Source organism: Gymnodraco acuticeps, unplaced genomic scaffold, assembly GCF_902827175.1.
Source record: "Gymnodraco acuticeps unplaced genomic scaffold, fGymAcu1.1, whole genome shotgun sequence".
Classification (NCBI taxonomy): Eukaryota; Metazoa; Chordata; class Actinopteri; order Perciformes; family Bathydraconidae; genus Gymnodraco; species Gymnodraco acuticeps.
In genome coordinates, this window is record NW_022990214.1 from 2,804,256 (window position 1) to 2,822,333 (window position 18,078).

General features: G+C 40.8%; 1 protein-coding gene across 1 annotated transcript; it reads right to left on the reverse strand.

Moving 5' to 3' along the window:
- Positions 1 to 533: 533 nt before the first annotated feature.
- Positions 534 to 12,885, reverse strand: LOC117547710 (homeodomain-interacting protein kinase 1-like). Its single transcript, XM_034218491.1, has 8 exons — positions 12,846 to 12,885; positions 12,405 to 12,586; positions 12,108 to 12,299; positions 2,038 to 2,218; positions 1,835 to 1,958; positions 1,555 to 1,674; positions 1,385 to 1,477; positions 534 to 1,302 (listed from the first exon to the last, which is right to left on the reverse strand). Coding segments are annotated over exons 1-6 (720 nt in total). The 3' UTR covers positions 534 to 1,302; positions 1,385 to 1,477; positions 1,555 to 1,673.
- Positions 12,886 to 18,078: the final 5,193 nt, after the last annotated feature.

Here is an 18,078-nt window from a genome sequence, read left to right on the forward strand (position 1 = left end):
TGCTGTCCTGGCTCCAGGATGGTGGAATGAGCTCCCCATTGACATCAGGACGGCAGATAGCTTGCACATCTTCCGGCGCAAACTGAAAACTCATCTCTTTCGACTCCACTTCGAGCGATAGAACTATTAACGAAGCACTTTTATACTAATAAAGGACTGGCTTTTCTAAAGCCAGTTGAGTAGCACTTGAAATGTTTTTGCTCTATGAAACCTGATGTACTTATATGATTCTGTTTTCTTCAAGTTGTATTTTGTTGGACGAACGCACTTATTGTAAGTCGCTTTGGATAAAAGCGTCAGCTAAATGCAATGTAATGTAAAGTACAAGATCTGAATACTTCTCCCACCTCTGGTTACAATACATGTTTTTAATAATGAACTATAAATTACAAAGCACATGCAGTGGGTGCTTTTACTCAATACAGTAAACTATACTGAGTATTAGAGAGTGTTGGAACAGTGTGTGTTTAAAGAATTCAATTGTTTCCTGACTTGTAAGGAATGAGGCAACATGAGGCATTTGGTTGCAGTTAAAAAAACAATACATTTTATAAAGAGACTGTTACAAAGTATCAAACACAAAACAATTTAAAAAGTAAAAAGGTAATACAAAGGCATTCAGCAGCAACAGACGATAGCTCGGATCCGACCAAGGAATCTGCGAAAGCTAATCATAATTCTTTGAGTCTGACCATTGCAGCAGTGAGCTCGGCTGGGTTTGCTCCATCAGAAGACAAGGCATCTGGTTCTTTTTCATTGGAGCATGAAGGTCATTCTCCCTCAGAACACCAGGAAACTGAATATTCTTCATTTGAGAATGGAGATATTTCTCCCTTAGAAAGCCAGGCATCTTGATCTTCTTCAGAGGAGCCTGGAAGTATCTCTCCCTCAGAAGACCAGCCAGCCCAATCTATGTTGGAGTGAGTGACTGCATCTCCATCAGGTGACAGTATGCTTCCATCAAATATCTAAGTGGCTGATGTGTTGTCTCCTGAGGCCCCCACTGAGCAGACGCTCGTCGTGGTTCTGGAGGTGCAGACTGGAGGTGAATCATTCAGTCAATCCATAAAGTAAACAGCCTACCAACCTCAGAGGTTATCTCCTGCTAGTGTGAACGGTAATTTACGGGGCTCTGCTGTCAAAGGGCTCGGTCAGGTGCCACATTGTGATGAAGGAGTGCTGCAGAGCATGCTGGGGGGAGATTCTCTGATCCCCGTCAACATGCAGAAGCCGTTTGAGGAGGTCCACAAAAGCCATCCTGTCCTCAATCTCAGCAGCCTCCTCTTCTGGATGGATCTGGATCTGAAAACAGATTAAGCTCATTTAATGCAGCCCCAACTCTCAGACTGGTACTGTTTCAGCAAAACAGACAAAGAGTACGTACATTGACAAGATCATCCAAAGAGCCTGGGAGGTCAATTAAGCTGTGCCGCTCTTCTGCCTGGATGTTGTTGACATCTGTAAATTCACAAGGCATCTAAAGGAACACAATAAACATGAGAATCTTTCTAAAACAGTTAACGTCCACTGATTTAACCAACATAGGGACTCTACCATCAGCCTCCAGGTTGGATGGTGAGCGGCCAATTCCTCAATGAAAAAGTACTTTGTATGTATGCCAGCGCGGAGCATGTGGTCCTCCGGCTGACCCAGAACCTCAACCATGCACTTCATCTGCAGACAAGATAACATGAGCTACAAAAATGTACCTTTATTGATCCCGTAGGGAAATTCAGGAGGTATAGCAGCAACCGAATAAGATAGATAGACAGAGTTACAGCTGACATTCTGCATCAAAGTCTCTGCAGACATTCGTCTGAGGTAGACAACCCACCATCTGATATTCACAGTCAACAGGGAAGAGGTTTTCAGCCAGATAGAGGAAGGCCAGGATGCAGCCCACCCCCCACACATCGATAGCCTCGGTGAACGGGAGGCCCAGGGCAATCTCTGGAGATCTGAGGAGGAAGCCCAAAGATTAGATCTTTGTTGGCAGGTGCAGAGGACCAAGAGAGCAACATGGTTGGAGGAACCCACCTGTACCCTGCTGGCTGAAGATAATACCAGTCTGGATTTCAGAGGATGTCATAGCTTCACCAAAGTCTATTAACTTCACTCTAAAGGGCTGGTCCAGCTGGTTGACACACATTACGTTGTCGGGTTTGATATCCGTATGCAGGACACCAAGACCCTTCAGTGCATCCAAAGCTACCAACAGCTGCTCGGACAAACAGGAAACAGAAGTTTAGTGTTCAGTCTGCTGCTGTGTTGGACTATAGTCTTGTTGCCAGCAGTGTGAACCCAGAATGTTGAGTACACCCAAGTGTTATGATAGAAATGTATAGTTTGGGTCCCAGCACATAGAAAATGCCGGATGGTAACTTGCATATGTTGGGCAGTTTGCACAGTATGCATTGGTTGCGTTAATGCCAAAATACTGGACAAAAAAATCTGTTTTTTCGCATCACTGCCCAATACTCAAAAAATACAACTTGCTAAGCTGGGAAAACCTCATTAAACATGCAAATGCTTGCCTTTTTTACAAGATTGTCAACGGCCTTACCTCACCTCCTCTTAGACAGTTTATTAACATACGCACAACTGCAACTAGGGTAACAAGAGGTGCAGCGCGAGGAGATTGCATTATTCCACTCAGAAAAAGTTATTTCAGTCAGTCTTTATTTTCTGTTATAGCTGCTCAGCAATGGAACTCAATCCCACCTCCAATCAGAGACCAGACCACATTCACTTTATTTAAATCAAAACTCAAAATATGGTTAGTGAGGAATCAGCTCTGCCAACACTGACCCAATCTTCTGCTCCTTAACATGTTCTTTTGTTTTGTTTTAATGTTCTGTGTTTTAAATTGTTTTATTTAAGTATCCCATTAATGTATGTTGCATGTTTTAAATGTGTTGTATTTACTTGTTTAAAATGAAATGTGTTTTAGGTTGACTTTTAAAATCTGTCCAGGGTCTACAGATTAAAAATAGCCTCTTTGCTAACTCTGGCACATTTACAGGAATGTTCATTAATGTGTACTGTCCCTGTTAAATACAAATACATATAAAATGCCCAGGGACTGCAGATGGAAATGAGCAGACTGCTATCATCTTGTACAAAGCATATTGTCTCTTTGAGATTGATGTTTGTAGTTGGTCCCTGATAACTAAACCAATAAACTAAACTAATTAGCATGAATGGCATAATAGCCTATGTCCGGGCTATAATGAGTGCATTTTAGAATTTTTTTTAGGATCAGAAATGGCAGATCCAACCAGAAAGTGGCATTATTTGTACTCTCTGTTGGCTGATTTTGACTACAATGAGCAGTGTTGCCACAATTGGATATAGAAAGCACAAGATGAAAATGATATCTCTACTGTGGACAATTATTTCTCAGTTAAATATGCAATCTGTCCAATCCAAATTTCATTTATTTAATTTAATCGTTTATTTGAACCGGGACAGTGCACATCGATGAACACTTTAAAACAAAACAATGCTTACAAGCGTAAATGAGCCGGATTTTAGCTTTAAGCTCATTTCCATCCGCAGTCCCGTCACATACAACATACAAGAACACGACATAGCAAAAATAAATACATGATATGCAGAAAGAGCATGAGCAGCATACAGCATTAACCACATGGCAGTACAATGTAGCAGCTATTGTATATAAAGTGCAAGGCAAGGCAAGTTTATTTATATGGCACTTTTCAACACAAGGCAATTCAAAGTGCTTTACAAAAAACGAAAGACATTAAGAAAATGGCATTTAAAATTAGTCATTAAAAAGAAAAGATAATAAAATAAACATTAAAAGAAAAAATACATGGATAAAAGTTACAGTGCAGTGTAAGATATGAATAGTTCAATTAAAAGCAGCGACAAAAAGAAAAGTCTTCAGCCTGGATTTAAAAGTAGTCAGAGTTGCAGCGGACCTGCAGGTTTCTGGGAGTTTGTTCCAGATATTTGGAGCATAATAACTGAACGCTGCTTTACCATGTTTAGTTCTGACTCTGGGGACAGAAAGCTGACCAGTCCCTGAAGACCTGAGAGATCTGGATGGTTCATAATTTAGCAGGAGGTCAGAAATGTATTTTGGGCCTAAACCATTCAGTGCTTTATAAACCAGCAGCAGTATTTTGAAATGTATTCTTTGACACACAGGAAGCCAGTGTAAAGACTTCAGAACTGGAGTGATGTGATCCACTTTCTTAGTGTTAGTGAGGACTCGAGCAGCGGCGTTCTGAATCAGCTGCAGCTTCCTAATAGATTTTTTAGTGAGACCTGTGAAGACACCATTGCAGTAGTCTAGTCCAGTGGTTCCCAAACTTTTTGTGCCCAAGGCACACCAAAGGACAAGTAAAAATCTCAAGGCACACCTATTGTGCAATATAGCCCTTATAACACGTGTTATCACTCATATCATGTAAAATATCTGTAAATGTGCATAATTATTTACTAATGCCAAATAAAATGTGACAAAGACAACTATATTACTCGTGAAATATTTATTAACGAAATATTTCAGAAATTAATTTGAAACTTTATCAAATTAGGCTTCATCAAAGCAGCAACACACTCATTTAAACCAGACAGGTCACACAATTAAAAATGAGGCAAAGGAAACTCAGCAGAAATTCAGCACAGAGAACTGTCAATGCAAGGAAGCTGCATTGTCCATGGTCCTGAACTACGAATTATAAATGTATTACTTTTAAAAAAGTAATATATTACACTACTTCGTTACTATATACATAAAGTAACTCGTTACTTTACTCGCCGAACACGTACGAACTGCGCATGCGTGAGTGGCAATAACTTTCCTTACCAGCAGGCGGCGGTAGTGTGTATTTGTCATTCAAAACAGGCAACAACCGGAAGACAGAGAAGAAGAACAGACTGCGTGATATAAACAAACAACAAATAGCGTGTGCGTTAGCTTCACCTTAGCATGTGTTCTTTGCTTCTGGCCTGGACACAGTTTGCACCTCACCGTCACATTTAGGCCATAAGGTGAACCCTGTTATCGTTTCATCCCGCTCCACAGAAGTGGAACTACACAATCTTTAGTTCATAAAAAAGAACGAGTCATGCTTATCCACCAAAAAAAAGTTCGTCGCTAAAATTCCTGTCAATTCTTCTAGGCACGTAATTATTGGCTGAACTAGTCCCTTCAAAGCGTAATAATATCTTGGTCAAAAGTAGTGCCACGGTCCGTCACGTGATCGTGCTACACCAATTGGGTAGCTGCATATACCGGTATCAACAAACAGATTTGGAAAAAATGGCGACCGCCATGGTTTCATCGAGTAGCGGGGACGAGGAAAACGCACCAGAAAGTCTCAAAAAGTCAAAATTATCAACACACAAACATTGTTACATGCATATTACGTCTGTGAACGAAAAGGTTGATTATTTTACCAATACAAGATGGAATACGTACAGGACAAGCTTACAACGGTGGCATTGATTTTGAAGTTACAAATACAATATTATCATATTACAATAATAATAATAATTATAATAATATTATATATATATATCTATAATATTAATCTATATATATATCTATAATAATAATCTATATATATCTATAATAATAATCTATAATAATAATGTAATTCATCAAATTATTATATGATGAATGAGTAAATAAAGTACTGCATTTTATTGATCTAAATTACTTAACGTAACAAGTTAACCTTCTTCTTGGACGCAGCTATGTATGAAATCAAGTCATGTTTATTTTAAGAGTGCATTTAACGTGTACAGGGTAACAATAACAACAGACAGACAGACAAAAAGTCCTCAGTCTAATGGAATAATCCACGAGCTCAGCCAATGAACCTAGCGATGCGAACATGGTAGTCCAGGAATGTTGTTGTAGCTGGAGTTGGCTGATAAACGCTGCTAGCCAATGTTGATTCGATGGTCAACTCTGTTCCCAGATAGTAAAACCTCTCACAAATACCGCGTATATAACGCAAATACCTCGGACTTAGTGATGTATTAAGACATATGACAAAACATGACATAAAACAAGCATACAGCACTGTTTAGAATCCATTTGGTCTGGTTTAGCGTAACCATGTAGGCGGCCATCTTTCACTTCTGTTGACAATATGCAGCTACCCAATTGGTGTAGCACGATCACGTGACGAACCGTGGCACTACTTTTGACCAAGATATTATTACGCTTTGAAGGGACTAATTCAGCCAATAATTACGTGCCTAGAAGAATTGACAGGAATTTTAGCGACGAACTTTTCTTTGGTGGATAAGCATGACTCGTTCTTTTTTATGAACTAAAGATTATGTAGTTCCACTTCTGTGGAGCGGGATTTCTTTTCTAAAGGACTTTTCGAGGTTCACCTTGCGGCCTAATTCCTGTCTATTCTTCGGACGAACTCAAAGTAATGGGCATACCTTCCCCCTCGACAGTTATCGCTGACTCAGCCATGTTTATGTAGCACTGCACGTGGAGATGTGGATGCGCAAATCGCGCAGATTACGTACATATAAAGCTAAAAAGTACTGATATAGTAAATTAAAAAATAATTATTTTTGTGTAGTTGTATATTGCAATAACAACGTATGGTTGTCACAAAATCCCACGGCACACCCGGACTTGCCTCACGGCACACCAGTGTGCCGCGGCACACCGTTTGGGAACCACTGGTCTAGTCTACTGAAGATAAAAGCAAGGACAAGTTTTTCCAAATCCTGCTGTGACATTAGTCTTTTAATCCTAGATATATTCTTTAGGTGATAGTAAGCTGATTTAGTAACTGTTTTAATGTGACTGTTGAAACTCAGGTCAGAGTCCATGACTACACCTAGATTTCTGGCTTTATCTGTTGTTTTGAACATTGCAGACTGAAGCTCAGCGCTAACTTTTAAACGTTCTGCCTTGGCTCCAAAACCATTACCTCAGTTTTATCTTTGTTTAATTGGAGAAAGTTCTGACACATCCAGTCATTGATTTGTTCAATGCACTTACTCAGTGTTTGAATTGGAGAATAGTCTCCTGGTGAAATTGTTACGTACATTTGTGTGTCATCCGCATAGCTATGGTAACTTATTTTGTTGTTTTTCATTATCTGAGCCAGTGGTAGCATGTAGATGTTAAAGAGAAGAGGACTCAAGATGGAGCCTTGAGGTACCCCACATGTCATATTTGTCAACTCAGATGTGTATTCACCTATAGAAACAACGTTTTTTCTGTCCTTTAAGTAGGATTCAAACCAATTTAGAACTGTTTCCGAAAGTCCCACCCAGTTTTCTAGTCGGTCAAGCAATATGTTGTGGTCAACAGTGTCAAACGCAGCGCTGAGATCTAATTATACTAACACTGAAGTTCTGCCACTGTCTGTGTTTAAGTGGATGTCATTGAAGACCTTTACAAGAGCAATCTCAGTGCTGTGGTTTGGACGAAAGCCTGACTGGAACACATCGAAACAGTTATTTAATTGCAAGAAATTACTCAACTGTTGAAAAACAACTTTTTCAATGATTTTACCTAGAAATGGCAGGTTTGATATGGGCCTGTAATTGTTCATTACTGAAGCATCTATATTATTCTTTTTTAAGAGCGGTTTAATGACTGCAGTTTTCAGGGCCTGTGGAAAAATACCTGATTGAAGAGATTTGTTTACTATATGAAGTAGATCTGAGGCCATGCAACGAAAAACATATTTGAAAAATCCTGTTGGAATAATATCAAGGCAGCAGGAGGAGGATTTCAGAAGTTGAATAATGTCCTCTAGGTTTTTATCATTAATCTGATGGAATTGTGTCATGGTGTTTGAATTGATATTAGGTGGACATAGGGACAACACATTTGCTGTACCTGATGCAGAGGCACTGACTGCTTGTCTGATTTTCTGAATTTTGTCAGTGAAGAAGGAGAAAAAATCATTGCACGCCCTGGTGGATAGAAATTCAGAGGCTACTAACTGGGGGGTTAGTTAGTCTGTCGACGGTAGCAAACAAAGCACGTGCGTTGTTTTGGTTTTTGGTAATGATGTCAGAGAAGAAAGACTGTCGTGCGTTTTTCAATTCCAAATTATAAAGGCCAAGTCTCTCTTTATAGATTTAAAAGTGAACCTGGAGATTTGTTTTTCGCCACCTACGTTCAGCTTTTCGACACTCTCTTTTTTCTGCTCTCACGGTCATGGCCTTTCTCCATGGAGATATTTTCTTCCCAGTCACTTCCTTTACTTTAGTTGGAGCAATGGCATCTATAACATTTTTAATTCTTGAATTAAAATGATCTACTAGCTCATTTACTGAGATGTTAGCAGGGGCAAGTGTGAAAGAAAAATTCTGAGTAAACATTTCCCTAGTATTTTCAGTTAAATATCGCTTTGTGGTTACCTCTTTTTGAACATTTTTGTGAACAGAAATAGAGCTCTCAAAGAAAACACAGGAATGATCAGAGAGTGCAACATCAGTCACCACAACCTTAGAGATATTCAGACCCTTTGAGATAATTAAGTCCAGAGTGTGCCCCTTATTGTGCGTGGGCTCCGTCACATGCTGAGTCAGTCCATAGTTATCAAGAACACAAAACAGTTCTTTTGCCCCTCTGTCCTGGGGGTTGTCAACATGGATGTTAAAATCACCAACAATGACTAGACGGTCAAAGTCAATACACACTATAGACAGCAGTTCAGTAAAATCATGAAAAAAGCTTGCACAGTATTTGGGTGGTCTATAGATATTTAGGAACAGAGCTCGAGAGGAGCATTTCAGCTGAAGGGCCACATATTCAAAAGAAGCAAAGTTCCCATAAGATGTCTTCCTGCATTGAAGAGAATCATTGAACAGAATAGCAACTCCACCCCCTTTCTTATGCATTCTTTCCTGACTCATAAAACTAAAGTTGGGAGGGGTTGATTCGATAAGAACAGCTGCACTGTTATTTTGTTCAATCCAAGTTTCCGTTAAAAACAAAATCGAGATTGTGCTCAGTGATAAAATCATTGATTAAAAATGTTTTACCTGACAAAGACCTGACATTGAATAAAGCTAGTTTAAGTTTGTTAGATACACTATCAGTCAGGTTGTTTGTAACAAGCTGTGGCTGACATGGAATCACTGCTAAATTTGATAAACTCACACAAACGTTTGAGCACGTCCTGTTTCTAAGCTGATTCACCGCTCTTAATCTATTACCTATCAACACAGATATCGGCAAAGCTACTGGCAGGCAGGGTCCCGACATGTCCTTGAAAGAGTTGGGAGTGCCATACGCGCTTGAGCCTGGACCCAGCACATATCAGTAAGAGTTTGTTGCGTTGTGTACACACACATCCTTATCAGGCTTCGGAGACTGCAGATGCTTTCTTGAAGGGAGGGGAGGTGGTTGACGTACGGTGATGAAGATGGGGGAGATGGTGCGCGTCCATGCAGTGATTTTGGTGGGCGTCGTTGAGGAGCGGGGGTAAAGGACATGCTGCCAGCCCTGCGCATCGCCTTAGTTTGGTCTTTGAACTCCAGGAAGGAATCGGTGCCAACTCTCTGTATCTCCTTCGTGTGTTCATCGATCTCCAGGAGGGTGGGCGAGGGTGAAAGGGTGAACGGAGAGTAGAGAGAGCTGTGGGGTGAAGGAAGAGTATCCTTAGAGGTGATAGGGGGGGGTGAAGGGCGGTGGAGACTCCTCCATTTGTCTCCCATAATCAGAACATTCCTCAGGCGGGTGCAGTGATAGATTTTCAAGGTTTTCTGAGCGATGTGTTGTGTCTTTCTCTTGTTTTGATTCCTCTTGTTGCTTGTCCTTGGCAGAGGGAACGGATTGATGACGCAGGCAGTTGAATACGTTAGAGATAAACAATTTCACTCCTGACTTGTTCAGACAAACTCCATTTGCCTTGAAAAGATGTCTGCGATCCCAGAAAAAGTTAAAGTTGTCAATAAAATGAACAGAATGGTCAATACAGACAGTTGAAAGCCAGGTGTTCAGTGCAAACAATCTGCTGAATCTCTCCACTCCTCTTCTGACTGGTGGTAGAGGGCCACTGATGAACACCTCTGCATTTAGAGCTGACAGTTTCCAACAAACATTTAAAGTCTTCTTTCAGCACTTCTGACTGTTGTTTCACAACATCATTTGTTCCAATGTGCAGTACCACATTTTTTATATTCTGATGTTCAGCCCCAATATGCAGGATCTTCTCAGCCAAGTCAGAGACCACATCCTTGGGAAAACAGAGTACTTTGGTGTTGTTCTTACTACACAGACCTTTTACATCTCTTACAGCAGAGTCACCCACAATCAGAGTTTCAGGCCCAGTCGTTAGCTTTCCCTCTAGCCTTTTACTTTTGGAGTAGCTATTGGTCCTTACCCTGCTGTATGAAGAGGACGGGTTATCCAGGTCATCAGAAAGAGATCTCCGGTTCTCGGTCAGCGGAGCGTATCTGTTCTGGATTGGCACACTTGTGGTTTAGGAGGATTGTTTGTAGGTCTCCCTTCGGCAGCTGTCCACTGCTGTTTCCTAGTAGGAATAGGGGTTGAAGAGGCGCTCTTCCTGGGTGATAACAATGCAGGCCAGCCGGTCGCATCACAGATTTCAGAGCGCTGGGCTCTGCCTGTTGTTCGTCCTCCCAAATCCCATGGAAATGATTTACTCTTCGGCCTTGCACCCAGAGAGTTCGAGGGAGGACTATCACTTGTAGATTTATTACCCGGTACACAGCCCTCCTGTTCCTTGGAATCCTTGTAGCTGCTAACTAGCTGTGAGTTAGCATGCCTTTGTCCATTATTTTGCAACACTGTTAAAGTGGTGTCATTCCAACATAGTCCATTCACTTCCACGTTAACTTCCAACCGTTGCATTTTCATTTCCAACACGGCCCTCTTCTGTAGAAGTTTGTGGAAGTCATCTGTAGAGAACGGAGGCATTTTGCTGCTATCTAGCTTAAGCTAAATAGCATGCTGTATCAGGCTTTAGCTGTTGCTAGCGCAACAGACTGAGGTCTGTAAGACTGAGGTCGTCGTAAAAATATTGAAATATGGCTGAAACCCTCCGTCTATTTACCAAGAATAACTGTCCCAGTGATAATTTAATGTCCAGGAGCCGCTACTCAAAGTTATCAGAAAAGAAAAATAGAAAAACAGCATAAAAAAGTAAGCAGAGGCAAGAGCAAGCAGAAAAGCGTCTGCACTGTAAGAACTAAGCTATGTAATTCAAGAGAAGATAAAAGAGCTACATTAAGTGCAAGAGGAGATACCCCTGTATTAAAGTGCATTTAGCGGTGATTACACGTCTGGTTGTTTCTCAACCATTCTTTGAGTTGATCTTTGAAGCTATTGAGAGTGGGACAATCCCGTATCTCAGTTGGGAGGCTATTCCACAATGACCTGCCTTTAATAATGGAAAGGACATTGTGTACAAAAGTGGTCCGTCTGCGGTGGACCTCCTCTGGTTTCTGACCTAGTGCAGCGTCCAGTGTTTTTTGTGTGGATTAATTCACCTAAGGGGGGGGGGGGGGGGGGGCAGTCCATGTAAACATTTATAAATAAAGCACATACTTTTAAAAGACTTAAAATTGTCAAAACTCAAGAAATTGTGTTTTTCAAGGATGGTACAGTGGTGATATGAATGTGGCTTTCTGTCAAACACCTTGATATGATCCAGAGTCCCCTAAATCTTCCAAATTGAATCCAAACATTAATCAAGATCAGCCCACAGAGTACACATATTTGGAATTGTATGCTTTAAACTGCCAATTTTGATCCTGAACATGTCAGAAATGGACTCAGCATACCCAATGACCACCAAAAGCGCCTCAAAATGGTCCAAACCGTCCAAGCCATTGAACTACTGTCCACATAAGCTATAATGGTAAATAATGGTAATTCACGTACATTATGCTAATTATGCAAATTGCCCAATATATGCAAGTTAGCATCAAGCAGTTTCTATGTGCTGGGGACCTGAACTATACATCTCTAACATTAAACTTTGGGGTACTCAGCCTTTCCGGATTCACAATAGGACTCAGATGGCTAGACTACTATGTAAGGTTTCCTTCACTAATGCCCAATGTGGATGTAGAACAATACATCATTGGTCCTACATTAAAACTGAACGTACCTGCTCTGCGATGGTGAGGATCTCGTTCAGAGACAGTGGGATCCAGAATCGCTCTAGCATAATCTGATAGAGACACTTGTCGAGCATCTCAAACGCTAGGCAGGTCTGTCCCAAATGTTCAAACTGCTCAAAGAACTTCACCATGTTACTGTGGTCTGGATTCAGGACACTGATGACCTCCATCATGGCCACCTGGAGAGAAAAGAGGGTTCATAATATAGACTCTGTTGGAGAAGACCCAGTCATCATAGCAAGGGAAACTGTCTTCAAAGAATCAAAAGGAGTCCCAAAGTCTACCTCTCTCTCAGTGTCCTGGAGGTAATCTGTGTCCTTCTTTAGGATCTTCACAGCCACGGTCTCTTGGGTTGCCCGATTTCGGCATCTGGCCACCCTGCCAAAGCAGCCTTCACCGATGAACTCCAGAACAGAGTAACCAGAGGAGCTGCTGAGCAGAGTGTGACCCGGCTGAACCTCAGGGGCTGTGAACAAACCTCATTTACAATGATTTATTTATTTTTGAAAGGAAAACAGATTTAAGAGTGGTGAGATACGGTAATTATATTGGCCTCAGCTAACAGACACTGGTATGCTAAATGTTCAACAACGTTAATGAATTGTTTTGCATTGAACGTTCAGTTTTAGATCTGTTTGCTGGGAACACTTTGACATAAACAGTGTGTCTCAAAGCAGATGTATTCAGCTTCCTGATTCATTTGGTTTGTGTTGGGTCTTTCTTACCTGATGCACCGGAGGGATCTGAGCTCGACCACAGTGTCATTTTCCAAAAAACCTTCTCAGTTCAGGGTTTCCACGGACAGGCATCTTTCACAAAGTATAACTGCCTACCAACAAACTACTCCATTCTACCCCTTTTTAGAACTCAACCTAAAAAGCAACAGTTACATGCTGAAAAACATGTTTTTATTCAAACATTAATATAATACTTCTGCTCCTGCTGCATGTGAAAAATGTTGCAGAATATTGAGAGACTTTTCACACCGTCATATCAGCACCACAGTGTGATGGTACTGTATGTTGAAGGAACAAGTCTAACAGACATTGAAAAAAATGGGGGGGGCTTTAAGGCAGTGATGGAAGAAGTACTAAAGTAAAAGTATCTATACAAAACATTTGAAATACTCAGTTACAAGTAAGAGCCCTGCATACAAAATCTTACTTCAGTAACGGTAAAACAGTCTAAACATCAGCATATACTGCTATAGTACTATAAGTACAAAAACAAAAAATACTTGTTATAAATGGCCCATCATATATCAAATATATATCCACTACAATTTGAAGCAAATATTGTATTTCTTACTCGACATTATTAATAAATGATTATGTATATTCATGTGTGAAGATACCTGGCAGTATAGTCATTAAAGTTAGCTCCAACTAAAGTATTTAACAAATGAATGCGTCAATAATCATAATCCAGTCACGTAATATATAATATCTTTGCAATTTTATTTAAAGTAAAATAATGTGGGATATTACATGAAACAGAGTATTTCTACACTGTGGAAATAATCATTTTACTTAAGTAAAAGATGTGAGTATTTCTTTGTCCTGTGACTATAACTCAACAACATCCCAGAGCAGTTTATCCTAGAACCCAGCAGGGGGCGCTCGATGACCACAAACAGACACCATAGGTCAGCGATGAGAAGAAAGAGATGACATCCATCACCATCCTTTCTTTGGTGATATAAAAAGCTTCGACAAGTTTGAACAACTTAATAACATTCCTGAACAAAATAACAAGCCAAAGATATTTGACTTGAGTAATGTGTACAAATACTCAGTAAAACTCCTGCACTCTAAGTCATATTCAAGTTACCGTTTAAAGTATCACTATCATAATAAACTTAAAGTTACAAAAGTAAAAAAACTCACTATGCAGTTTTGCTCATTTCAGAATCATATTAAACTATTGTATTATAATTATTGATAGCTTCATGTTTTCACCACTTTAATGTTGCATCTGGTGAAGGTGAAGCTCATTTGAATGACTTTATTTTATACTAGCTTAACCTATAATAACACATTATCATTTATCAAGTGAATTTGATTTGTTCTATTGATCCATTCCTCTGCAAAGTACGTGTCATTTACTTTTGGTGTAAATCGTATTTTAGTTGATGTGTAGAATATGAGTTAAGGAGGTCATATTATGCAAATGTTCAGGTTAATGCTTGTATTTTTTGCCTCAACTGTGACATGTTTACATGCGTAATATTCAAAAAGGTATTTATAAGAAACTCCCTCTGGAGGGAACACGGGGGGTTTTAGTCAGCAGAGAAAGGGACCTGGCTAGGAGTCAGAAGAGACAGGGACCTGGCTGGGTGTCAGCAGAGAGGGGGGCCTATAGGTGTCAGCAGAGAGGGGGACCTGGCTAGGAGTCAGAAGAGACAGGGACCTGGCTAGGTGTCAGCAGAGAGAGGGACCTGGCTAGGTGTCATCACAGAGGAGCCACCAGGTGTGTGAGGCCTGGATGTTGGGTGTGAACACTCTTCAGGGCTGGCAGCTAGCCTCAGCTATGGGAAAACTTCAGAAAATCATTAATGTCGAGTTTAGCTGCTAATGTTCCTTTGAAACGAACCTGCTAGATTTGAGAAGTTTCTGAAGTGTGTTTGGACTACACTGACTCATCCCTCCTCAGCACAGCACTAAGCGCTCCGGACAGTCCTTTGTGCCTGTAGCCATCAGACTGCACAACCAAGGGTGAACCCTGTAACCCATCCTAAATGAACTGAATATTCATAATATTAGCTGTGTGCACATAAGACACACACACACCATGTATACATCACTTCAGGGGACATGACATTGGCTTACATGCATTTCCTGGAGACTTATCCTAACCTTAACCATAACCAACACATGCCTAACCCTTACCCTAACCAAGTCTTCACCCTAAAATGAATGATTCCCCTTATGGGGACCTCCATTATGTCCCCATAAGGGAGGCGAGTCCCCACACGTGACTGTGTAAACAGATTGAGGTCCCCACAAGTATAGTAATGCTAGAACACACACACACACCCACCCACACCCACCCACACCCACACACACACACACACACACACACACACACACACACACACACACACACACACACACACACACACACACACACACACACACACACACACACACACACACCTTTGTGGATACAAGACAGATATTTCCATCACAAGTACTTTGGTAAAGCGGACTCAAACACACTCCAAATGAATTCTAATGTTGCTTCATAAATATGTTGTCTCAATATAACACAAACAAATCCAATGATATGTACCCTGTCTCTCTTTATGAAATGATGAACCTTACGCATCATTGTACATTTAAAAATCAACTGGAGAACAGCAGGTTAATAGACTTCAGCTGAGTGACAGCATCCTCTCAGGTCGTCTCACTGCAGGAGAAGTTAAGACTGTGTGTGAGATATGACTGTATGTCTATCACTAAGCATCCACAACAAACAGAGCCTGAACCTGTCTGCACACATCCCATTCTCTCCATATCACACTTACCTTAGCACTGTCTAAGAGTCATGCCAAATACAAGGTTTCTTTTCAGATGCCTGGGGGGGCAGGCTGGAGACACATGGCTTCACAGACAGCAGCCTATTGTGTTATGGGACGTTTTTAAAAGGCTATGATTGTAGACTCTGAAATGTTCCTGACATCACCGTGGATCACCAGAGCAGCACAAACAAGGGTCTGATTGATACTTGAACCTCTGGTCTGTGCACTGTTAGAGGTTGTATTGTGTTTGTGGTTACTCATTGGCAGTACTGTAAGATGTTTAACAGTAAAACAGCTTTACTGTGTTCTTTACATTGTCTCTGCTTTACTGTAACGGTGTACATGTATTATTATACTGAATTTGTGTTTTGTACAATACAGGGTGGTCACATTTCTTTCTTTACTAAATGTACCGTTTTTCACTACACTACTCACTTAGACTAATATCTGCAGATGCAATACTGTATTTAACATAAACACATTCGACTGTATACAATCACATTTCATAGCTATAACAAATGGACAATGTAGAAGCAATAACATATTTAAGTGTTAAAGGATAATGTATTGTTATTCTGCAACACAAGGCTGCACAGCAAAATGCAGATACAGTGGTGCATCTTTGGAATTTCTTCATGTGGAGAGTCAGATTATGTCAGCTGTTTCAGATTGTTCTAATGGCAAAAAGTGAAAAATCGTATTGTTTTGGGGACATTTTGCACCATTTAAGTACAATTGAATCACCTGAAGCCGGCTCCGGGTTATTAGGTATTAACTACAAAGCCTTTACCTTGTTTTTGAAGTAACTGCTCTCTGCCTGTGTAAGACTGCAGAGGTTTGAACACTTGTCATTTATTGAGATTTAGCACTCTTAAAATGATCATCCGTTGGGTTGGAGTTCTTTGACCTTATCTTCTTTTCCATCTCGTGACCTAAGAGTTCTTATGAACATGTAAAGTGTGAGAGAGAGGTTCTAACACTGACATTATAAAACACAACAGAACAAGACAAGTTGTTGCTGAATGTGAGTTTAGGGAGGTGTGCAAAGGTCTCCAGAGATATTTAGATTAAATTAGATTAGAATCTTTAATGACCACACAGCCAGGCTGGTGGAATTTGTGTTCAGTGCAGTGTATTACAGCTTGTTCCATACAATAAACAGACAATAACAAGTACAACACACAGCACAGGGCAAAGACATATCATAACGGCTGTCAAACGATTAAAATGTTTAATCAGATTAATCACAGTTTAAAAATTAATTAATCATGATTAATCACCATTCGAACTATGTCCAAAATATGCCATTTCTTTATGTATATTGTTGTGGGAATGGAAAGATAAATGAAAGAAGGCGGATATATCCATTTAACATACAGTATCTGTTTATTATAACATTTTTCTGCGTGACAAAATGAAAGACAACCCACACACCTATCAGTCATCAAACCGTGGGGTCTTGATACATTACGTGTTGATTTATATCAACGGGGTAGTACTTCAGGAAAGTCGACAGAGGGGGGGGGGGGGGGGGGCGCGCCTAGTGGAGTACTTCGTGACCACAGAGTGTGAACGTTGTGATCAGCTGTTTTAGCGCAGTTCTCCAGTGAAGGGGGGGAGTCTCCTTCCGCAGCCGGTTGGCGTAGTTTTGGCACAATTCCGTTGTACAGACCGACGTTAACAGCAGCCCTGTCTGTGCACACGGAGACCGACTCTGTCGTCCGGTGATCTAACCGCCTTCTGGAAAAGCTTCACAAGTATACGTCGGTACGCAAATGCGCTTTGTGACACAAGTGACGGTACGCATTTCAGATTACGCACATAACCTGCGTACCAGTTATGTGCACCCCTGTACTACAGCAAAAGTATTCTCCGTCGGGACTTCCTGCAACAACACCACGCCGTTATCAAAGATGTTCTATTGAGAAGACGATCACTACGTGACAAAAGTTTTCAAAACCGTGGCTAATGAAATCAATCTTACTAACTGCTGTCTGTGCAATTTACTCCGCACGAGTTGGCAGACTTTATTTTGCTTACTTTAACATCATTTTTCATGGTGGGGCTAAGCCATTTCTTGGTATGGGTGTAGCCTACCCCAGCCATACCCTGGCGCTGCCACTGGTGGGATGTATGGGGCGGGCCATTCTGCACATGCGTTAAATGCGTTAAATATTTTAACGCAATTAATTCAAAAAATTAATTACCGCCGTTAACGCGATAATTTTGACAGCATTAATCATAACATAAAGTGCAAGGTGTGGTGGATTGTTATTGTTCATTGGGGTTATTTAGAGTCCATTTAGTGTCCGTATTGCAAAGGGGAAAAAGCTGTTTTTGAAGCGGGCGGTTTTGGCGGACAGTGACCTGTAGCGCCTCCCTGAGGGCAGAAGTTGGAAGACATGGTGACCTGGGTGGGAGGGGTCAGAAATGATTTT

Bases quoted from the DNA above. Each gene is read 5' to 3' on its own strand.
- LOC117547710 (XM_034218491.1), bottom strand. From the start codon at position 12,885: ATGACACTGTGGTCGAGCTCAGATCCCTCCGGTGCATCAG. The intron at 12,300-12,404 runs GTAGACTTTGGG...TTTTCTCTCCAG, and splicing joins TCCAGGACACTGAGAGAGAG to GTGGCCATGATGGAGGTCAT. The intron at 2,219-12,107 runs GTACGTTCAGTT...TTGTCCGAGCAG, and splicing joins TCCTCACCATCGCAGAGCAG to CTGTTGGTAGCTTTGGATGC.